This window comes from Lycium barbarum, chromosome 9, assembly GCF_019175385.1.
Source record: "Lycium barbarum isolate Lr01 chromosome 9, ASM1917538v2, whole genome shotgun sequence".
Classification (NCBI taxonomy): domain Eukaryota; kingdom Viridiplantae; phylum Streptophyta; class Magnoliopsida; order Solanales; family Solanaceae; genus Lycium; species Lycium barbarum.
Window position 1 is genome coordinate 17,224,501 of NC_083345.1, and position 23,279 is coordinate 17,247,779.

Sequence of the window (23,279 nt, forward strand, 5' to 3'; positions counted from 1 at the left end):
TCTCAATTGCTGCTAATCTTAGCTAAAAGATGACATAATTAAATTAGAATATATATTAGCACGTTGCTAAATTGAAGTTGAAATACTATGTAAGTCAGATTGTATTTGATAGACACACTTGATGACGAGTCTAGAGGTTCAATAGGAATAACACTTAGTTGAGGCATCAAAATAGAAAAAAAGAGACAAGTTTAGGGGGCCGGATATGTATTAAGCCTTAAATTAAAGTGTGTAACTAAGTTTTCAATACAAGTTTGTGGGGGCAATTTATGTATTACTCAAAAAGAAATGGTCAAAGATACTCCTAAAAGATGATTACTCCAATAATAATAAACCTAGTTAAAAAAACTGGGGATAATTAGAAAACTTTGGGAAGTGAGCTCACACACTTTAAACTTAAGGCTTAAGGGTTGTATATTAGTAGCTGTGCCGCTTCACTTTTGTTATTAGGGTTTTTCATAGTCTCTCTTTCTCTCTACCTTTTCTCATCTACTCAGTCCATACACAAAATTCAAATATGAGGTAATCAACATCTCTCCCTTTTTCAATTATTATTCTACTAATTTTGTTGCTTTCAATTAGATCTCACCATGTTATTTTTTATTTCTTTTTGCTGAACCTTTATTGCTGGATCTTTAACAAATTCGTTTACTATCGTTGTTACTTTAATTAGTCCACTTATGTATAACTGTGATTTGTTTGCACTAATATTTTCTCGTGGTTTATGGTTATTTTTTCTTACATAATTATCAGTTTTTTTTTTTAATTTTAGGTAATGTTAATTATAGATTTAGAAGTTGACATGGTAGTTGATCTATTGAAGTCAAGGTGGAAATGGTCTGGTAGGATAGTCATGTTAAATAATGTCTCATGAACAGGGAAGGTAAAAATTGTGTTATCTAGCGAAACATTAAAATGATGGAACAAATTCTTATTTTAGTTTATAAATGAGTTTCGTGATGCGCCACCTTTTTTGTCGCTTAGAGAATTTAATTTTTCCGTCCTTGTGAGATATCTAATTTGCACCAAACATTAAAATGATAAAACGAATGCTTATTTTAGTTAGTAAATGAGTTTCGTGATGCGCCACCTTTTTTGTCGCTTAGAGAATTTAATTTTTCCGTCCTTGTGAGATATCTAATTTGCACCAAACATTAAAATGATAAAACGAATGCTTATTTTAGTTAGTAAATGAGTTTCGTGATGCGCCACATTTTTTGTCGCTTAGAGAATTTAATTGTATGTGAATATATTGTGACTCTGTCTAATTTGCACAAAGCCCTATATATATATAGTAGAAATTCCCTCTTATTTTGTCCGTTCTAGGTGTCTGAATATATTGGTGGCTCATCTAGTTTGCACCAAACATTAATATGATGAAGCGAATTCTTATTTTAGTTTGTAGTTGAGTTTCGTGATGCCACATTTTTTCTATGCTTAGTCAATTTCTTTTGTCATCCTCTGTATGTGAAATATATTGTGACTCATCTAATTTGCACGAAACCGCGCATATATGTTTAAAAATTCCGTCTTTTAGCTAAAAGTCATCTTTTCTTGGTTGGCAGCCTCTATCCAGAAGTCAAGTGGGCACAGAGGCCTGATGTGGTGTATCTCACCGTGATGTTACCTGATGCTAAAGATCCAAAAGTAGACTTGCAGCCAGAAGGGGTTTTTAACTTCTCTGCTACTGGTGGGGCAGGAGACCGTCTCTACGAATTGAAACTAGAGCTCCAGGATAAAGTTAATGTTGAGGTATTGGATGGTTTGGATTTTCTAGTTACTCATACCATGACTGCCAATATTATATTTACAATTGGGGCAAGTTAGGTAAAGCTAACGTGACATTGTAAATCATGAGAGACAAATCAGAAGAGTAATTGAACCAATCTGAAAGGCAAATTTTATAATTTAGTAAGATATAACAAGGGGATGGCAGTTTATGTGATTTAGCTTATAGTAAAATAGTAACAAGGGGATGGCAGTTTATGTGATTTAGCTTATAGTAAAATAGTAACAAAGTGATGACAGTTTATGTGATTTAGCTATCATAATTTAGTAACAAGTGGTGAAGAGGAACTGTTCAATTGAAGATACAAATTTAAGCCAGCCTTTGATTTACGCTACACTTTCTTATCCCATTATATAAAACTGCATTGTAATTTGCAATTTCATTCTGTAGGAGAGCAAAATAAGTACTGGTACCAGAAGTATATTCTGCGTTTTGCAAAAAGCAGAGCCCAAATGGTGGAACAAATTATTGCGTGGAGATGGGAAAGCACCACACTATGTGAAAGTAGATTGGGACAAGTGGGTTGATGAAGATGATGAACCTGATGCTGGTATCATCTCTATCGTTTCTGTCGATCTTTTACCATAGTTGTTATAACACATGCAGAAACTGACTTTGTTACTGCTTCAAACATCTTTTAGGTCCTGGCGATATGGATATGAATGGAATGGATTTCTCGGTAAGAAGTTACTGCATTATTCTATATATGTGTTGCATGTTTAATTTGGAATATCTTTTGATCTTTCTCTTCGCTGGTATAATTTGTAGAAATTCGGTGGAATGGGCGGTGGTGATATGGCTTCCATGATGGGTGGAATGGGAGGTGGTGATATGGCTTCAATGATGGGTGGAATGGGCGGAATGGGTGGAATGATGGGCGGAATGGGTGGCATGATGGGTGGAATGGGCGGAATGGGTGGAATGGGTGATATGTCTTCAATGATGGGTGGAATGGGAGGTGATATGGGGGATGACCTTGATGATAGCGATGATGAAGGTAATTTAACATCTTTGAAGCATGTATAGATTGCCGGTTTCTGGTTATGTCGATGTGTTGGATTAGTATCCTCATGGAATCAGTGGTTGCATATTTTGCACGACTTCTTTTGGCCCTTCTTTCTCCTTCTATCTGCATAAAAAAGTTTTTCTTTGTCTCTTCCTCTCCTTCAGAATGCACAGATGGGGAAGAATTCAATTGCGACCCTATTAAAGCATGTTGCTTTTGGAGACAATAATTATTAAAACTTTAAAAATGTTTGAGAGATTTATGCATTCCGTGTTAATGGTTCTTCAAGATTGATACGGTTGGAGTGACGGTTACCTTTTTTTCCCCCCCCTTTCTATATTGATGTCTCTTTTGGTCTGTTTCAGTATAAAGTTTGATTCCTAGTGTTGCCTTCTTCCAAAAGTTGATGGTAGTGGATAAATTTGGTGTATACTGTTGTTGATATGCTAATCAGGTTATTTCCTAAAGGAGGTTATGGCATACTTTTATGTTAGGCAATTTGTATTTAAAGATGTGTCCAACATGTGTATATCGTCTAGAATCAGCCTGAGGCTTATTTATGTTATATGAGATTTCCCTTCCTTCTGCCTTGGGGTTTATAGTGCCTCTTCTACTTGTCATAGGGTACTGTATATAAAAGCTCGATTTTATTCTCTTCTGCAGAGCAAGAAGTGACAAAGGATTCAGCTAAAGCTGCAGAGACGGTAGATGCGAAACCTAAAGGAGCAGACAGCAGCAGCAAGGCAGAAGATAAGGCTGGAGCAGACAGCAGCAGCAAGGCAGAAGATAATGCTGCATAGGGAAGAAGAGGAGGCTCAGCCAAGCTCTTGAGTGCATAAGTAGTAGACATTGCTGCAGAGATCCATTGGCTTGCTTTCAGCAATGCACTAGAGTGACATGGTTATAAGTTGTCCCTTTCAGTTCATGAAAGTAAAGAAGCTTATCGCGCATGAGAGTTTGTTGTGAGGGACATTATTATCATATTTTCATCCACCTGAGCTGGAAAACATACCTCTATGCTCTGAAATGTGGGTTTTTGTACTATTGTTTTAAGTTCCGACTGAGAATGGTGTTTGAATGACTTGGATCAAATCTCTGTATCTCTCTTGCCTGCCGTCTCTCTTTTTGATGCTTCTGATTAATATATCTGGTTGTTGCGGAGATAGTTCAACATTTTAGAGAAGCCAAAGCATATTTGATGAATAATCGTATCAACTCTAATTCACATCAGTTTCATTATCCGTAAATATTTAACTAGGTGGAAGAAATCTACTGTATTTTGTACAAGTAGATTGGAAATAATTTTAACAATGAAGGCCCTCAGTACTTCATGGGTTTTGCTGTTTAAAAAATTCTACAATGCTCATAAGCGTTAATTTATTTATGGTTGATATTTTTTTGTGTGAAGTTCTTACAATACATAGTTCCGACTTCCGAGTTCGCCTAAGTGGCTAAGTCGGTCCTGTGTTCTCTACTGTAGCTATGCAAAACAATCAACGACAAATTGGGTCAAAATCTAACCTTGAAAATGTAGTGACATCTTTGGTTCTCTCTTCTCTATTAGCTATGTATAAACAACTCACTCCTATTTCTTTATTCTATATTATGTGCAACAATTTTCTATTACTTAAATGTGGTCATGACATGTAATAGAATTCAAAGGGGAAGACCTTCTAGATGGATCTAAACTGCGTTGGTAACGAATGTTGCCTTATGTTCCACAAATGCTGGCACCCATATGTGCCTCGGGAGTCCTGAGCCATTCAAATAAAAAAAATATAACGAGCACCTACGAAAAAGGTGAATCAAATGTCGACCGCTGAGCAAGAATATTTTTTGGGGTAATCACCGCACATTTTTCTCATGATCTGGAGTTCGGTAGACGAGATAGAGCTGCTAAAGATGACCAAAAAAGCCTCAATAAAGGAAGAATTTTACACGAGATAACAAGGAACGTTAAAGTAATAACTAATGACAAAAGTAACAAGTTTACCGGTTCTTCCTTTGATGTCTCTTGTTCATTCTTCTTCATTTCATCATTTTGTTGTGTTTTCATAATTATATGACCTTCCACTTGCACCATAACACTAACTTAACCTTCCGTTGCTTGCTACAATCCTTTGTAAAGATAAAATCGTACCCACCAATTCTAGCATGAACTATTCCGTCTTTAAAAAATGACATATTTATATATTTAAAAATAACTAAACTTTGAAACTTAAGATATTATCCAAGAATCTTTTATAGCTGCACATATGTTACGATATATACTATTTAAAATCACAAATTTCACAAACCTCATTCCTTTGCTGTTAAACTCAGTCAAATCAAGGAGTTTGTATTGGACAGAGTCCAACCCGAAACCCTAAATAAATAAATAAAAAACAAAAAAGTCCAACCCTAAACCCTTGTGTCCGAGCCGGAGTTCTTACTTCTTCACTGTTTTTCCTCCTCTCTCACACACACACACAAAAAAAAAAAAAAAAAAAAAAAATGGATGGGGCAGAAGAGATGGACATAGAACAACAACAACAATTACCCAACACTCGTAAGCGATTTGGTATCAAAAACTCAATCCAAACTAACTTCCGCGACGATTACGTTTTCCAAATCGTTCCCAAGTATCTCTCCTTTTTTTTTCCTTTCACCTATTAATTTTTTTTGTCACATACATAAATGAAATAAAATACATTCTCACTGAACGTGTTTATTTATTTATTTATAGGAATGACTGGACATCAATGGCAGTATCACTCTCTACAAATACAATTAAATTGTACTCTTTAGCTACGGGACAGTACATTGGGGAATGTAACGGTCATTCTTCGACAATCAATCAAATTACGTTTTCTGGTACTTCATCGCCACATGTATTGCATTCTTGCTCTTCTGATGGGACCCTCAAAGCTTGGGATACTAGGTCTTTTCAACAGGTTTTAATATTTAACTTCTATATGCATTTGAGTTTATGGTAAACTATTAGCTTTTGGGCGAATTTATGTACAAATTTGGGACACGTGAACCTATGGTCTCTCTGTTATGTATATAGTTTCTAAAATTGGCATAATAGTATCTAATGGCACCCATGATCAATTCCCACTTGGTACATTTCTTTAGGGGTGCCTCCCATGTTCTAGAAATCCTAGATTCGCCTCTGTTCGTACCTGAACTATCACCATATGTGTATTAAAAACACACCTCTAAGTTGATTAGGCCAATTGTCAACTGTTCCCTTTTCCTAGCTAAACTATCAACTAGGCGTGTTTTAATAGACATAGATGGTGATAGTTCAGGTAGAAAAATAGAACAGTTGATAGTTGATAGTTGAGGTGTGGAATTCGCGAAAAAATGATTGTATTTTTGACCATTATCTCTATGTATTTCTGGTTTTGTTATTTTGTTTTTTGATTTGGAATAGATGGAATGCAGGTGTTTTCTGTAAGTGGTGGGCCTTCTCAAGAGATATTTAGTTTCTCCTTTGGTGGAGCTAATCATAATCTGCTTGCTGCTGGGTGTAATTCTCAGGTACTATGCTTTGTGGCTGCAAATTAGCAGTAGTTGATTAGTAGAATCTTAAGTTCATACGTGTAGAGAACTACAGCACCCACTAAAGCAGTAGCGTGTGGGAACTTACGGATTGTTTGGCAGGAGGTATTAGAGAAAATAATACTGGTATTAGCTTTGGTATGATTTAATCCCTTGTTTGGTAGTGTTTTCAACCTATGCATAACTAATACTTGTATGGTTATACTGTTTCTACTGGTTTTTGCTTAATTTCAGCTTCATGTAGTTATGTCCTGAAGCTAACTGTTAGATGTTTTGTAACTCTGCATCTTCTTGATGCCTTTCTAATGCAATTTATTTACTTCATCAAAAAAAAATAAAAAAATACTTGTAGGGTTATACACCCTATTTAGTACTATTCTTATACATAGTAAACCACATCATTAACAATAACAGTACTTTTCCTATGCTAATACACCCTACTCAGTACTGTTTAAAGAAATTATGCCAACAAACCAGACAACTGATAAAAAATAATGCCAGCATTACTACTACACCGTATTCAGTACTATTTTTATTCACCCTACCAAACGACCCCTTAGTGTCTCTGTGTGTATATGTATATTTACGAAATGGATGTTTAACTACATATGATTCAAGCCAAGGACAGTGTTGGCACCTGCTGCCCTAATACTATATCCGTCCCTGGAAATTAGTTAGTTTGATCTGTTGTAAACTATTTGACTACTTGCTTCAGCCTTCAAACGAGAAATTTAAATTGCTTGCAACTACAAAAAGAATACTTCTTTTCCAGATATAATTCCTTAGAATTCTATTATTACATGAGAGATGTGATTTATCTTATTCTTTTGACTGAGGCTCATGAAATTACTTAGCTCCATTTAGTGTTATGAGGTATGTGGCAGTTTGACATTGCATTGTGGTTATTTTTGTACAGATACTCTTCTGGGATTGGAGGACCAAGCGTCAGGTTGCGTGCTTGGAGGAATCTCATACGGAAGATGTTACTCAGGTGTGTCACTATACTAGTAAATTGACTCATTTCCCGTAAACTTTTGGTCAGTAAACCATTGGGTTTATTGTGTTATAATTAATGTTCTATAAGTTAATAACAGTTTCTCATCAGTGCTAGAACAATTCACACCCATGTTTGTACGGGTACCACAATGCAAATTGTATTTCTAAGAGCTGAATTATCTTTCTGAAATTTCCGTTGTAGTAGCACAATAATAGAAAATATTTGATCGTGGTCAAGTATTCTGGAGTACATTGTCATACCTGAGGTGCTCTTTGAGTATTATTCTGTTTTCTAACAATATGGTTTGTATTCTAATGACAACACAAAGAAAGGTAAGATGTAAGCATACCATGTGTTAGTCTTACTGTAACATTATTACTAGTTTGTTTTGAAGTTAGTATGTATGAGACATTATTATAATTTTAAGAGCTAATTTTCTATCTCTCTTGATGATATTCATTACAAAGTTGACTGACAGTAGTTGGAGGTTGTGCTGGACCTGGTATGACAGTCAGACATCTGATTACTGCTCCACAATACACAGATGTGATTGTGGCATTCATTGCATGTTTCCTTAACTATATGCTTTTAATGATTACCAAATGCATAACCTTTTGGAGTCTCTTATTTTTTTTTTCTCGTTCAGAAATACTGCAATATTGTCATTTTAAAAAAAAAATAAAAATACTGCAATATTGTGTCTTACTCTTTTGTTGCTTGTGGTCACTTTTAGGTGCACTTCATTCCAGGCTATGATGATAGACTCATTTCCGCATCGGTTGATGGATTGATGTGTCTATTCGATACAGGTGGAGATATCAATGATGACGAACAACTGATATCCGTATGTCAAAAGCACAACTTTTGAGTCCATATTTTCTGTTTGTTTATTTCATTCAAGAGTTCTAGGCTTCTAGCTATAATATAAAGGTGGAAAAGCATACACTAGCTGTAGATTGCTAATATGTCTTATGTGTTACCAATACTTACCATACTGTTATGCTTCAAAATTATCCCTATAAAGATATGCCAGACTGTTATTGAAAATTTTCACGAGCTCATTTCACTTGTAAAAGAAAAAAGGTAGTTCCTGTGGATTCTAGTCGTAATTTTCTTGTCATCTCTTGTTATGGAACACGATCTCCATCCACTCTCAGGATATGGTACCTAGTCTTTTTCTCATGATGATTTTGAATTTCTTTTTTGTTTACTTCTGAAATTGCTAGTTTTGACGTCAGTACAGTGTAGGCATTTAGCTAACTTCGAAGCAAAACCTGGGGTATTGCAGCTTTTATTGATTAATAAGCAATGCCAGTGTTTTCATGTTTCTATCTTCTGTTAAGTAGATTTCTGTTTTTTTGATCATTTTTATGCTACTTATACCAATATACAATTACAGGTACTCAATGTGGGAACCTCAATTGGAAAAGTGGGATTTCTTGGGGAGAAGAATCAGAAGCTTTGGTGTTTAACTCACATTGAAACTTTAAGGTTTTATAATTTCCATCATCCTAACATGCTCCATAGCTCCATGTTGATTGTCTTTTATGCTTAGCTCCATGTTGATCGTCTTTTATGCTAAACTTTTGGTCCCTTTAGTACAGTTGGTGTCTTTTTTATGTTGTGCATCTCTCCTTGTGGATATCTCTGAACATGATCTAGCTATTGTCTTTAACTTTTTTCGAGGAAAAATCTGAAATTCTCACCCTTTTTTAACATCTTTTTCTGGTACAGTGTCTGGGACTTGAAAGACGAAAGAACAGTGGCCAGTTTTGAGGATGCTAGATCCTTGGCCTCTAAGAGCTGGATGGCAGACAGCGTATGTGACTTGTACACCTATTCATTTTCTCTACTTATTCTATGCAGGGAAACTTCTGGAAACTTCTGTCTCTGTTCTTGTCAAAAATATAATAGATGTATGCATTCAAAAAGAAGACAAACTACTCCTGGTTTGCAGTTGGCAATTTTCTTCAATACTTGGCAACTGCAATGTTCTGCACTTTTGGAAGTTTTTTAAATAAATTAAAGATTTATCAGATTATTTGGTCATCTGTTGTATTCAAGGTATTGAAGGCAATTGTTCTGAGTTTATATAGAGCATAAACTGACTACTCTGGCTTAAATTTCAATGGCAGGTTGACTATTTTGTTGATTGCCACTATTCAGTGGAGGAAGACCGTTTCTGGGTGATTGGCGGGACGAATGGTGGTTCCTTGGGCTATTTCCCTGTAAGTTATAAAGAGACGCAAACAATTGGTCCTCCAGAAGCAGTTTTGTGCGGTGGACATGAAGGTATCATTAGGAGTGTGTTGTCCGGCGTACCAGGTGAGACCATGGATAACCACGGTATCTTTGGATGGACTGGTGGTGAAGATGGCCGCCTTTGTTGCTGGTTGTCTGATGGTTCTGATACATGCCAATCATGGATCTCAACTCTTGCTCTTAAATCAGAGAAGACCCGCAAAAAGAGCAGGCATTCTCCGTATTAGCAATTTTTCCTTTGGATAGAAGATTATGTTGTATATTAGTTCTTTATATTTATCTGGCTTATATCAATGTTGTCGTAATTCATCGGTCAGGCTTGCTTCATTTTTGCAAAATGCAGTCTTTCTTGATCACTTTTGTGTTTTTAATTATTTTGGGGAGGTGCTTGAGCTCGTTAAGATTGTGAGGGCTCACAAGACCCAAGTGTAATACTACATCTTTGGTGTACCTTAATGGAAGCCAGTGATTGTCCAATTACTGAATTTTTGATTGTCCACTTCTGCTTATGTAACCCGTGTATGTATAGATATCATCCAATTCTGAATGTGGTTATTGATAGGTAATAGTTTGACGATAACTACGAACATAATTGATCTATTATATGAATCTTCTGAGTATTGAATAATAAAGTAAAGGTTTTGCATAGCTGAGTTTAATTAAAGATTTGAGGCATTGGTTCATTAACTCCTTATCTGATTGATGATAGTTTTTTACAACAACAACAACCCAGTGAAATCCACATCGTGGGGTCTAACTGATTGATGATAGTATACAATAGAATTTCAGCCTTCCATTTTTGCAGCACATTTTCAAGTAAGTATAATTTGAAGCAAAAAAAAAAAAAAAAAAAAAGGATTGAAAGAGGCGCTCCACTCTAGCAGTTACTTGACCCTTCCGTTCATTGTGGAAATTGTGAAAAGCTACCAAATAATATCATGAAAAGACAACAATAATGTCAAATTAAACGTAACGTACCATTCTCCTGTCACACAAAAGTCCCTTCCCTCCACCTTTCAAAACAAAGTGCAGTTAACGCGAAAAAAAATGGTGTGCCATGTGCCAGAGATGAAGAATAAAAATGTTCTTTAAGCAAATAGAAAAATGCAATGAGTAAAATGGAATAGATGGAAAGGCAAAAGACCCCTTTATGTATACTCTGTTAACTCCTCGCCATTTAGATAATTCTATTTCCATATGCAAAATGCAGTCTCAATTTACAGGTGTCCAATAATTTACAGAAAGAAGTCCCTGCTTCAATTCGGTAGGCGATGTTACCAACTGGAGTTTATAAGGTGGTCTCATCTGCTTCTAATCTTCTATGTACAGTCCTCAGATCAACTAAGTGACGCATTGTCGGTCTACCATGTGGACAATTCCATGGAGACTTGAGGCGTGATAGATTATCAAGTATCTGAAACAACAATTTTACAACTCGAGTCATAAAGCAAACCAGGCAGAAGATTTTTAGGCCAAGAAAATTTCACCTTATTTCCCTTCTAAACAACACTTTATAGAGGTTAAGCAATACAAGGTTGAACGATGAAAAGAAATATTTTTGTGACAGCTGATAATCATGCATCCTCAAATTCCACAATAAGCAGGCAAATAAATGACTAAATGAGAATACTTCAACTTGATTCACTGGGCATGTTGTTGTTGTACTTATACGTGATTCAGTGCATATTTCCTACCAACTGGTGGTTGTGCACAAATTCTATATTAAACTAGACAATTGCTGAAGTATAAAGCAGAGATGCCATGACATGAACATAAATTCAAGAACGGTAAAATGAACAAAAGTACCTTTCGCATCTCATTTCTCCCAAGTGGATCTCCAATAAAGACAGAAGATCTGCAGGCACGCGATGCAAACATTGCACGAACTCTAGGAGGACATAATGAATCGGCTCTATCATCCCTATAAGTACCCATCATGGAACATTCTTCCTCACTATCAGCAAGAATGGAAATGAGTTCTTTCACATCTGCAAGAACAATAAAGTAATTGAAAAAATGATCCCAAGTTCCTTCATGCAATAAAGCAGATGCAAGAGCTAACACGACTTATCCTCCCTTACATTAGGCCCAACTAACTGCCAATAGAATGACCAAAAGGAAATTTGTCCAGTAATGCAGAGCGCATTCCACATTATGAATCTCTTTAATTAATTTTATATGACACTCTTCTTTAGCTATCTTATCACGTTCAGATCTGAAATCCCTACTCTAATTACTTGTAGATTGTCTGTATCAAGGATTGGCAACTTCTGTGGTCGTTTCTGAAGTAGCGAACCAAAGATGAAACAGTGACCTATGTCCTACGGACCTTCACATTGGTATAAGTATGGAATGCATCTTGAGTGATTACCTGCAATTCCAAAAGTTATATTTTTACTGAAGGGGACTGCTTTTAGCTTAAAACGATTCCCTGGAGGAGCGCACAGATCCTCTTCCAATAGAAATCCATTTCTCCTGCAAGCCCAAGGATAGAAATGATATTGTCATCACTCTAAGAGAGCACACATGGCATCAAACAGAAAAAGTGCAAGATGCCAAGATGTTTTTGTAGACTGCATTTGGCTACTTATTAAAGCTGGTTTTACTTTGCTGTCAACCTATTTGATTAGCCAGATAAAGAACTTATTTTTTTAAAAAAATAAAAAAAATTGGCACTTCTGTTTGACTAAACCTTAGAGACTTTTTTACTGTTATTCTCATTTAAAATGTTTTATGTTTCCTTCTTTTTCTGGTTTCCTTATTCGCCATGGAGAGCTTACGCCATTTCCCATGTTAAGAACTTAAAATGGTGGAATCTGGGTAGTTAGGATTGTAGTGATAGCTCAATCTTGCCTAGGGGAGGGGATTGCATGGGGCTAGGGAGGGGGCTGATGAGGTCTGGAACAGTGGGTTTATAGGTAATGGTTGAGGAGGGCAGACAAGCTAGGGGTCAGAAAGTTAGTATTAGGGGCACTACTGAAAAGCAGCAGCTATCTCATGTCATATTAAAGGCATGACCACAAAAAAAACAATAAAGTTAAAACTGCAATATAGAAAAGGAACCACATCACAGTGTAAGGTGCAAAAGGTACAGTTCATCCAAATTCTTCACATTTTATAGACTAATTTGGTGAAAGAGTCAAAGACAATAGACATCTCAGAAGTGGATTAAATATGCGTTAGGGGTGCAAAGAATGGGAGGAAAAGATAATGATAACGTCAGACAGCTAATTATCATAGAAAGAAAGTAAAGGACTACTTATCCCTGACAACTAATTGATTGGCTTAAGCATCAGTGTGGTCATCCTTTTGACTTTTCAAACAGGTTGACAAGGTTAAGAAAACATGCAAAGGTTGAAAACATGTCATCTTAACCTCATAAGTTGAACATAACCATACTTCAGATCGTTCAGGAAGAAACACAACCAAATGATGAAAAGATATGCCAATAAGAATTCACAATAAACAAGAGCAATAAGGATTCTCAAGCACCTGAATGTATCATTGTGGATGGAAATAACTATTTCTTCTTCAGGAGATAACTCCATCTTCAAGGGCCTAGATTTTAGAAAGAAAAAGAATTTAATTTCAAGCCAAGAACAAAAATTCTCGAGACTGCAGAAGAGAAATATTAAAACATCATCATCCCTTCAATGTTCCACGGTTTGGTTCATTAAATGTGTCGACCTAACAATAGCAGCTCCAAAAGATTGGATCTATCTTGATACATAATAAATTTAAAAAATCTTAGACAAAACACACAGCAGGAGAATGAAGACCCTCACCGAAGTAAAGGTTGCTGATTCAAGATAGTTGATTGCGACAGACGCTCAAAATTATATTTCTCGTCTGCGGCATGCTGACCAACCAAAGAAAAATTAGAGAGAGAGAGAGAGAGCGTCCAATGCAAATCACATAAGCAACTTTCAAAAACCAAAATCAAATGAAAGATTAGTTTACTATTAACTACAGAGAGGTCAGTACACAAAAGCAAAGGAATAATACCTGATCAACAATAAAAAGGTCTTGATCCAACCTGCCTATAATGAATCCAAGATTGAATTGCCCAATCACCTGTATTACCAAAATAGAAGTTGAGAATTTTCTACTGCTGATACTAAAACTCTGCATTTCTGCTGAAACTGCTGATGACAAAAATAAACCTGCACGAGTAATTACCAATTGCATGTAAATAAACTAGTACTTGACCGAATTTATCATTGGAAGTATCCCAACCAAATAAGTTACCAGTTTTTTTTTTTAAGTATCCCAACCAAATAACAAATAAAAATCACATTTTGCAGATGCATAGCACAAATTCAGCTCTCAGAAGTTCAAAAGAGTAGGTTCATATCAGCATATCCAAGAGAGGACAGCAAAAATCACTTATTTTGGACTAAAGAGTCTGTTACAATATTTTAAGTCAGAATGCTTAAGGCTTCATGGTGTAAGGAGAGGAAAAAAGAGAGCAGAAAAATTCTGCAGTTAGAAACATCAAAATGCAAATAGTGTCTCAAAAGAATAGCTGAGAACAAGTATTATGTAGCGTTAAATGAGGAACATGTTCAGACTGCACTTCATAGAGAAAGAAAGAGTTGCATTAAGGAGCGGAGAAGTGGGTTTATAAGGCATTTCTCAAAAAAAAAAAAAAGGGTTTATAAGGTACAATTAAACTGTCCCTTAAGCAAAATAATAATAATAATAATAATAAGATTTGAACTGTCACCTTTAAAGAAGTAGATGCTATTATTTATCAGGCAGAAGTAAGAGGTGGGCGAATTCAATTTGGGACCAAGGAATGCTAAGAATTTCACAGGGGAGCTTATAAGTGTTGCTGACTGGAAAAAGATAAGAAGCGTCAGAACATCCCCTGTATCACAAGATCCTCAACTGAACCAACTAGGGGAGATTTAGCAGTAACATTCACATGCAAACAAAAACCAGAAAACTAAGATTTTTGGATTAGAGGCAGGGTCTATTAAGATACGGGTATGGATAAAAGAAAAGAATGCCCCAAGGAGATCCTAAAACAATCTTACCCTCCAGTCAGAATCAGGAAATTAAATTATTGCCAAATCAAATCATAATACAATACAGGTTTGATTTTGAATACTAATAAATGGACGAGTTTGGACCTTCATTTTAGTAAAATCTTCTTTCTTGAAAAGTCTCTCCAACTCATTGGTAGCATCAATCAATGCCCTTGCCTTGGCCTCTTCATTTTCTGATTCGGAGAGCTCCAGGGTTGCTGCAGCAAAATCCCTACAGAAACCATTAAAGAACTTTTAAGAACTAATTGAAAGACCAAAAGCTCTTTTTCCCAAGCCAAGGGAAATTACCGTGTAGTACCTCTTTGTTTTCATTCTTTGAGATGTACAATTAAGGAGTTGCAATCTTGACAGCCTCTGCTTCCTTCTTGGTATTAGTTCTTTCACACTAAATTGCAATGTCGAAACAATCTCTCTATTAGATGAAGCCTTAGGAGCATCCAGAGTCAGACTAGCAGGCTGTTCAGAAGAAGCAGCATCTACCATATTTTCTGACACATCATGGATGTTGTTGCTAGTAGAATCAAGAGGCACTGGTTCAGTTACACATAATTCATTCATTTGAACCTCATGCTCCTGAAAATGAAATGGTTCAAACCTAAAAGGACTGACCAAAATAGCATAGAGAATGAATTGAAATTATCTTCTGTGTTAACTATCATTCCTAATCCAATTCCACTGAACAACAAAGCTATTAAAACCATTCAGAAAGGTAATTTCTATTAGTTTTCTCTTACCTCCTCAGATTTTCCATTTTGTATACTATTTCCAGGTGGAGGTAAATTATTTGTTCGATCAAGGACTGTAGCCATTCTTGAGTGCTTCATTTGCTGAAGAAATCTATCTAACTTTGAGAACTTGGAAGATCCAGACTCATTAATGGTCACTTCATCACACTTATCAGCCTTAACTGGATTATCTGGAGATCTTAAGGATGTAGTATCCTTCAAAGAATTGTCTTCTCCTGATGGACTCACAGTCAATCCATTTCTTGAGTGCTTCATTTGATGAAGAAAGTTATCTATCTTTGAGAACTTGGAAGATCCAGACTCTTTAATGGTCACTTCATCACACTTATCAGCCTTAACTGGATTATCCAGAGATCTTAAGGATGTGGTATCCTTCAAAGAATTGTCTTCTCCTGATGGACACACAGTCAATCCATTTCTCAGGAGAGGTACCTCAGATAATGTGGTACTCATACTCTCGTGCTTTCTCTTATTTACCGTAACAAATTTGGTGAGTGATGACTGGACAATGCTTGCACGATCGACACAACATGCAGTATCGATACAGCTTTTATCTTTTGAGCCCGGGGTGAGTGCATGTCTGTTGGTTATAGCAGTAGTCAGACCTCCGACTTCCTTCCAGGGACTTCTGGAACTGTTATTGTCTTTCTTCTTTCCATGGAATCGAAGACTGAAGTCTTTCTCGGTTGACCTGTTTCCATCATTTAGCATCACCTCCGTGACAGATATATCTTTTAATTCCTTTTGAGCTTTTTTGAGAAAATGACCTTCTTTAGGTAGTTCTCCAACGTATTCACCTTCCTGAGTATCAGCGCTATCTGACAATAATTGCTTGGATTGAAACTGAAAGGCCTCAAGTTGGGAAGGAGTGGATGTATTCTTTTCTTCAACCTCTTGGAGACTATTAACAGCATAACTAGCATAATTAGATGAGTATATCTTTTCTAAAGCTTCTCTCAAAGAGTGCAATATGGAGCCTTCGTCAGACAAAAATATTTTTCTTTTATCAGGAGTTACATTGACATCAAATGCACTTGGTGGGATTGCAAAGTTCATAATTGCAATGGGATATTGCCGAGAGTTTGCACCTCTATACAACTCATTGACAAGCTTGCCAACTTTTGGCATATCTACCGGCCGTCCATTCACAAAAAAGTATTGTCGATCTCCTAAGTTGCGTCCACTACCATAGCCAGACTTGGAAATGAATCCTTCAACAGTGCAACCATCCGACATACATATTTTGAGAGGCTCCAGACAAGTAAAGGTACTCATACCAAATATTGTTATAATGTTATCTTTCAGGGATCCACTTCCCTGAGTCTTCAGAACTACAGATTTTGCATTTTTGAGAGCTGAGTTGGTGCAAACTAGTCTGACTCCCTTAGAAATAAGAGCATACGCCTGGAAGTGCAACAAAGACAAGAAAAAAAAAAAAACTAAATAACTTAAACAACAAAAGCATTGAAAAAAAAATACTTCAGCAGGAAACAATGCCTATATTCCCTTAGATTAAGAATCTTGACAAGAACAAATTATATAGCAGCGCAACATGGATGATGTGGTCACCAAAGTTATAACACAATGAGACTTAGAATACCCAGAAGCAAAAAGCTCTTTTGATGAAGTAAATCAATTTCATTAAAGCAGGAAATCTTCCCAATACAAGAAGTAAACCAAAAAAAAAAAAAAAAAAGGGTGGAGGGCCTACACAAAAGTATGGTTCTCTACAAATTGCACCAATCTTCAATTTAGAGGAACCTCATTTTCCAAGGAAGGTCTCTATTTTGCACCCCTCGTAGAGTTTGAATTTATAAAGAGGCTGAAATTCACTCAGGCAGTCCAACTTACTTTAAGGTTTTCCAATTGAATAAAAAATATTAGCAGATATTAAAGAATCTTCTAAAAAAAACTACAGTTCCAACACAGCACAACTGCTATGACATACAAATTCATCTATAACGGTGTCTGTTCGATAATATTCATTACCGAGATACTTCAAATAGAATCATAAAAAGAAAATTTCAATATGGTGAAGAAATTCTCTTTTTTATCTTTCTTTTTCCTTATGGTTGCAATAGTGGTCAACAAATTTCTAAATTTAGAAAACGATTTCCTCCAAAAGGAAAAAGAACAAGATAGCTACTGTAACACAAAAAAGTTTGATGCTTGAAGTTTGAACCAACTTGAACTGAATTGGATTATACCATCACGAAGTGCCCTACAAATTTGAAGGCACCAATTGAAACTCCCATCTTCAATTCTTAAGTTTCATTTCAATTAAATCATCCTAAGAATTCAATAGCCAGACACGAGTGAGATAATACAGATTAAAGGCATCATACATTCAGCAATGTGATAAGCTTTCCATATTCCTTTCGGATATTGCGGTGAAACTCTTTACTTCGCACTGGTAAAGTGGAGAACAACTTCTTAACAGTGACAGTGGTACCAACTTGGCGAGCCGTGTTCCTTTCAGCTATCAGAAGGCCCGAATGATCAAAAGTCAAGTGTGTCGCAATTTGCTCATTCTTCGTTTTTGTTTCAACCGTTAAATCCCCTAAAGCACAAAGTGAACTCAATGCCTCCCCTCTAAATCCAAAAGTCGCTAATGACTGAAGATCAGGAATATCTGATAGTTTTGAGGTATGATGTTTTAGGGCCAGTACCTTCAAAACCAAAACACACACACCACTTAGTACCAAATTAGACCAATTTACTATTGACACGACAAGTAGTGAAATTAATCAACATTAATGACAAAATAGACACAAACAGTGGAAATTAGCAGCAAGTGAGCTACAACAGAGCAGAAGCAACCTTGATTGGAAACAAAGATTACTATAGTGACAATTTACACGTGTGCACATTTAACACATGTATATACACATCGATGCAACTTCGATTGAAACTAGTAAGTAGTATAGAGAAAGCCTACACACATTGTCTCTGTATGCATATTACACGCACATATATACATATATATACAGACACATCCTTGATTAAAAATACATAGTATATGGAAAGCTTTTACACACACATACACACAAGATATTACTACTCATTTATTCAGAGGCGAATATAGGATTTTTAGAACATGGGTTCACCACTTAAAAAAAAAAAGAAGGAAAAATGTGCTAAGTGGGAATTCATCCCTAGTCCTCTAGGTAAATAACTCAACCTTCGACCAAGTGCATCATTTAGCCTTCTTGTAGTATGGGTTCCAGCAGGTAATATTATACTAATTTTAGAAAATATATACATAAAATTCCTACTTTTACAGAGAGACCATGTGTTCACGTGCCCTAAATTTCCTACCTAAATTCACCCCTGCATTTATTCAATTGGGGTCATTTGGTAGTTGGTTTGGAGGTGAGTTATTCGTGTATTAAAAGTACTGCATAAGTAATACCATGTTTTGGTAGCTGGTTAGGAGGTAAGTTATTCATGTATAAAATTAATACGATATTTGAATTGTAATTTAGAAACTCACAAAACTAGCACCAGTATAAGTTACGAGGGAATTTATGTATGCATAACTGATTCCTGCATAACATAATACGTAGATGTTTTCATAACTAATCTATGTATTACTAATGCCCAGTGGCGGAGCCAGTATTTTCATCTAGGGGTTCAAAAATTCTAAAAGGTAAATACACGAAGAAGTCAGGAGATTCAACATCTACTATATATACATAACAAAATAATTTTAACTTTGAAAATATACTGTAATTTTTCACCGAGGGGGTTCGGAACCCCCTGGAGCCAATGTGGCTCCGCCCCTGCTAATACCTGCATAACTCTAACGAGCTACCAAATGACCCCCCCTTATAACAATCAACAAGAAGAGAGTAACGAAATTTAGGGCTCAGAGCAGTAAAAATAGAAAAGGAAATAGACCTTGAAGTTGTTCGGTGAAATGCCACAACCATTATCGATGACCTGGAAGGATTCAGCGCCATAGTCTTTGAGGGAAACTTCAATGCTGGTAGCGCCAGCATCCAAGCTGTTCTCAACTAACTCCTTGACGGCTGAGGGAAGGTCGAGAATAACTTGACCCGCACAGATTCTATGCACTACTCCCTTGTTTATCGCCTTTATAGTCGACGGTGAACCTGAGGTTCCTGCTCCCTCCATTTCAATGCCGCTCAATTTTTAGGGGCAAATGTAGGGTATTTATACTCTCTTTTCGGCAACTTTCTAAAATCAATTACTTACTTTTCAAAAAAAGTAATTTTGGTGGAACGTTTAGTTAATTAATTTAAAAAACACTTCTGACCGTAAAGGTTTTAGAAAATTGTATTTTTGCAAAATGGTTTATGAGAAAGTGTAACAACACAACACCAATATATTAGTGTAATCTCATGAGTGGGTTCGAGGACGGTAGAGAGCAGGAGGTAAAGATTATGCACATCTTACCCCTATTTCGAGGGATAAGGTTTTTTTAAAAAGTATTTTTTAGAAAAAACTACTTACTCTGTCTCAATTTAAATATTTTAGTTTGATTGGATACTAAATTTTAAGAATAAAAAAATGACTTTTGAATATTATGATTTTAAATTAGGAATGTGTATAGTTCTCTAAATTTTGTGATCTTAAATTTATCATGTGAAATTTTAAATTTGAAAACTTACTAAATATAGAATAAGACGTTTTTTTATATACAAGTCAAAAAAAGAAGAAGTAAAACACTTAAATTGGGACGGAACTACTTTTTTAAGTTTATGAAAAACAACTTCTTTCTACTTTCAAAAATACTTTTTTTTTTATCCTAAAAGCTTGACCAACAACTCACTTTTTTTAAAATAGTAACTTTAAAAAAAAAAAAAAAAAAACAATTTTTGACCTCCAATGACTTAACCAAACAGACCATTAAATCTACTTCATGCTGAGGAATTACAGAGCTGCATATATGCAGATTTGTAAGGTTTAACTGATTGTCTATTGGAGCATCAAAAACCAGAAATCTCTCTGAAAAAAATGAAGCAACAAAACCCTATGGTTTCAATTCGATTGCTATTCATAGAAATCGCTTATTGCCGCAAAAAATGAACTGTCTTCCAAAGATACTACGTATATTGGGAAGCGACGTGGTGTAACAGTGTCGTGGTGTAGTTGGTTATCACGTCAGTCTAACACACCGAAGGTCTCCGGTTCGAGTCCGGGCGACGCCATTGATTTTGTCTGTTGAGTTTTCAACTCTTTTAAAACTGAAGAGCTCCCTTTTTGCTCCCTTTATGACTCGAACCCAACTTTCAGGTTGGAGGTGGAGATGAATCATCTGGGCAATCCCCTCTTGTCTTATCTTTTCAGTGTTCATTTCCTCTAACGAATATCGAGATATCAACTAAACGATAGAGGTGACAAACTAACCCTATTTAAGGAATAAGGGGCACTTAATATAGGATTTAGAGAGTGTTGTACATATTACACGTCTTATATGATCGTTGTGTTTAAGTTACAATATATTTCATTCAATTTTAGAAATTATAATAAAGTACCAAAGTTCAAAGGATCCGCAAACCTTTATCACAAATCTTGTTGTTAAAGATAAGATTATTGTGTATGACTTAGATCGGCAAAGAAAACTAGATTGTAAGTACAATCTTTAAAGATTTGATTGTTGACATTGCTTTTATCTTTGTATTGACTGCTTGCTTTGAGATCGTCGATGAATATACACCCTAGGAATTCTCTAAGCCGGAAGGAGCTTCGATGTTATTTACTTTCAAAATGCTTTTATTATAGCTTCATCACTTGTAAATGTGTCTATAACCTCTGGCAAGGATGAAGTTACTTGGACAATCAAGTGCGAGCAATTCATCAAGCAGTTTGCCCGACAAACTGCCACTCGCGGCGCACGAAATGCATGGGTGACGCTCCCAGAAGATATTTTTATTGGATATATTTGAGACCTCATATAAAAATTTAGTTTTAGACCATCAATTTCATTGAACAACCCCTGTTCATAACCCCTTGAAGAGATATGCACTGCATTCTGCTGATGCAATAATCCTCGGACCTTACTTCCACAGTGCACGGAATCGGATTTGGACATGATTCTTCACTATTACATTTTTTAAAACAAATCATCTAGAATCTCCTAATGATTTGTAGCACATATTTAGTCGTTCCACTCAATCATGCTGATTTGCGGGAATCGGTGTGCCGATGTCAAAGAAATCTGTCTTTCCCAGTACAAAATTGGACTAAAGAGATGCTTTTTTCCTTTAAAAAAAAAAGTAAACAATAATCCCAAAGTTTTTTTTTTTGGAACCTCAGGATAATTCGCATCCGCTACAACCTCTGCCACAGCCTCTACCCTTCGGGTGAGCACTCTGTGGTGAGCACTTTGTGCGCACTGGATAAACTCCCCACTGTGTAATAGCTTGCAAACCACACAGGGAATGTAAACCACACTAGGTGCGACAGGCTCGACTCAGAAAGCATTGAGGGGGGAAGGATCCCGGGTCATCCGTGTGGATAACCACCCTCCAAACCAACTGAGCCATCCCGAAGGACAACAACCCCAAAGTTTCTCGAATTCTCTGGTAAACTTTTTTATCTGGAAAGTCCGAAAATGGAGGTCAACATCCACAATACATCCAACAAAAATTTGTAGATCAACTCTTCTCATTCATGTCATGTGCAAACTGCATCCTTCACCCTTTTTTGATTAAGATTGTCCATAGGAGGTCAGAATCAGATTGCACTGTTACTATATTCTCTTTCACAATATTTGATGTATTGACTAACAATCAGTTTCATTTCTATCTTATTTCCTTCCACTTCCTTGTTTCCCCATAGCCCTTTCAAGAGCTGTATGAAAATCATTAAAAGGTACCATCTCTATCCTGTAAAAAAGATAAATATTTACTCATATCGAACTTTTATATTCAACTAAATAATTGAATTTTAATGTGAATTACATAGGGTATGTTGTTGTTGTGGTTATCACATCATATATGATTAAGTATTAAAAAATATATATTTTATATTTATTGGCTAAATATAAACATCTGATGTGAGTATTCTTTTAATAAAAAAAGACATCAACTGATGTCACTTTGTGGATTATTACAAATCAAATTAACCTCAATTTCGCCGTGTAAAAGAACACTTTTAAACTATCATATCACTTAAATCTTATTACAAATTTGTATATAAAAGATGAAATTAGTAACTTAGAAATAAAATAATTATTTATTACAACATATGAAAATATACTCATAGTAAAAAAATGTTTTTATATTATCATTGTATATATGTTAAATTCATCCCCCCCCCAAAAAAAAATGGAAGTTCTTTTTTTTTGTGGTTGAAACCCCCTTTTGTAAGATCACCAATGGTTAAGGGATTATTCCTTTTTCTTTTTCAAACTTTTCGTGACGATACTTGTGCACTAGGAATTGTTTCATCAAAACATTTATAAAGTAAGAAAATTCAAGATTATAACATTTTAATTTGATCCACTCACCCAAAGGAAGAAAAAGGTCAACATATCCCTTTATAATTTCATTAGAAGAAAGTAACTTTATAAAGATTTTTCATGTGTTATTTTCAAATATCTTATTTGTAAAAATAATTTTTCCTTTATAAAAACATAAATTTTAAGTTAGAGATCGTACTCATATTTCAAACTCCCAGCAAAAGCCAAGAGATAATCAATCGAACACCTATATGCTGCTTTGTCTAAAGTCTTTTCTTGTAGCCAGTATCCTTTCAATGAAATATCCTGCCAAAGAAAAAAAACAATAATTCCAATAACGACAGTTCAATATACAATCAAAAAAATTATGTAGTGTTTAAATTACATAATTGACCATTTGAAACTGACCTTGAATATTAAATATGTGGTAGATATGGTAATAGGCTTCTTTGA

The 23,279-nt window shown here is 35.6% G+C and overlaps 3 protein-coding genes and 1 non-coding gene across 6 annotated transcripts; 3 read left to right on the top strand and 1 right to left on the bottom strand.

The window, feature by feature from the left end:
* Nucleotides 1-361: 361 nt before the first annotated feature.
* On the top strand, nt 362-3,895 carry LOC132609785 (uncharacterized protein Os08g0359500). Of its 2 annotated transcripts, XM_060323938.1 has the most exons (7): nt 362-522; nt 1,566-1,752; nt 2,180-2,339; nt 2,431-2,468; nt 2,558-2,647; nt 2,708-2,786; nt 3,459-3,895. In XM_060323938.1, exons 1-7 carry the CDS (start codon nt 518-520, stop codon nt 3,593-3,595), a joined length of 696 nt encoding a protein of 231 aa, XP_060179921.1. In that variant the 5' UTR covers nt 362-517; the 3' UTR covers nt 3,596-3,895. The 2 variants fall into 2 exon arrangements, with proteins under 2 accessions (XP_060179921.1, XP_060179920.1); XM_060323937.1 differs by having other exon boundaries at nt 2,558-2,786.
* Nucleotides 3,896-5,083: 1,188 nt separating this feature from the next.
* LOC132608937 (WD repeat-containing protein GTS1) lies at nt 5,084-10,099 on the top strand. The gene is made up of 8 exons (XM_060322739.1): nt 5,084-5,416; nt 5,521-5,728; nt 6,225-6,320; nt 7,258-7,332; nt 8,072-8,182; nt 8,738-8,829; nt 9,073-9,157; nt 9,474-10,099. Exons 1-8 carry the CDS (start codon nt 5,289-5,291, stop codon nt 9,825-9,827), a joined length of 1,149 nt encoding a protein of 382 aa, XP_060178722.1. The 5' UTR covers nt 5,084-5,288; the 3' UTR covers nt 9,828-10,099.
* Nucleotides 10,100-10,669: 570 nt separating this feature from the next.
* LOC132608935 (DNA mismatch repair protein PMS1) lies at nt 10,670-19,592 on the bottom strand. Of its 2 annotated transcripts, XM_060322737.1 has the most exons (11): nt 19,298-19,586; nt 17,743-18,066; nt 15,386-16,801; nt 14,950-15,224; nt 14,736-14,862; nt 13,606-13,674; nt 13,386-13,459; nt 13,093-13,158; nt 11,972-12,075; nt 11,407-11,588; nt 10,670-11,014 (listed from the first exon to the last, which is right to left on the bottom strand). In XM_060322737.1, the coding sequence occupies exons 1-11, from the start codon at nt 19,532-19,534 to the stop codon at nt 10,889-10,891; spliced, it is 3,000 nt and encodes a 999-aa protein (XP_060178720.1). In that variant the 5' UTR covers nt 19,535-19,586; the 3' UTR covers nt 10,670-10,888. The 2 variants fall into 2 exon arrangements, with proteins under 2 accessions (XP_060178720.1, XP_060178721.1); XM_060322738.1 differs by lacking the exons at nt 10,670-11,014; nt 11,972-12,075 and having other exon boundaries at nt 11,413-11,588; nt 19,298-19,592.
* A 905-nt stretch (nt 19,593-20,497) lies between these two features.
* TRNAV-AAC (transfer RNA valine (anticodon AAC)) lies at nt 20,498-20,571 on the top strand. Its single transcript has one exon. It is a non-coding gene; the product is annotated as a tRNA-Val (tRNA).
* Nucleotides 20,572-23,279: the final 2,708 nt, after the last annotated feature.

What these genes read in the sequence shown, in the direction of transcription:
- LOC132608935 (XM_060322737.1), bottom strand. Translation starts at nt 19,534, where the DNA reads ATGGAGGGAGCAGGAACCTCAGGTTCACCGTCGACTATAAAGGCGATA. An exon ending in TTTCACCGAACAACTTCAAG is followed by an intron (nt 18,067 to 19,297) that starts GTCTATTTCCTT and finishes TTGGTTTTGAAG; the next exon opens with GTACTGGCCCTAAAACATCA. An exon ending in CAAAGAATGAAAACAAAGAG is followed by an intron (nt 14,863 to 14,949) that starts GTACTACACGGT and finishes TGGTTTCTGTAG; the next exon opens with GGATTTTGCTGCAGCAACCC.
- LOC132609785 (XM_060323937.1), top strand. An exon ending in AGGATAAAGTTAATGTTGAG is followed by an intron (nt 1,753 to 2,179) that starts GTATTGGATGGT and finishes TTCATTCTGTAG; the next exon opens with GAGAGCAAAATAAGTACTGG. An exon ending in TGATGATAGCGATGATGAAG is followed by an intron (nt 2,787 to 3,458) that starts GTAATTTAACAT and finishes TCTCTTCTGCAG; the next exon opens with AGCAAGAAGTGACAAAGGAT.
- LOC132608937 (XM_060322739.1), top strand. Translation starts at nt 5,289, where the DNA reads ATGGATGGGGCAGAAGAGATGGACATAGAACAACAACAACAATTACCC. An exon ending in ATGACGAACAACTGATATCC is followed by an intron (nt 8,183 to 8,737) that starts GTATGTCAAAAG and finishes ATACAATTACAG; the next exon opens with GTACTCAATGTGGGAACCTC. An exon ending in AGAGCTGGATGGCAGACAGC is followed by an intron (nt 9,158 to 9,473) that starts GTATGTGACTTG and finishes TTTCAATGGCAG; the next exon opens with GTTGACTATTTTGTTGATTG.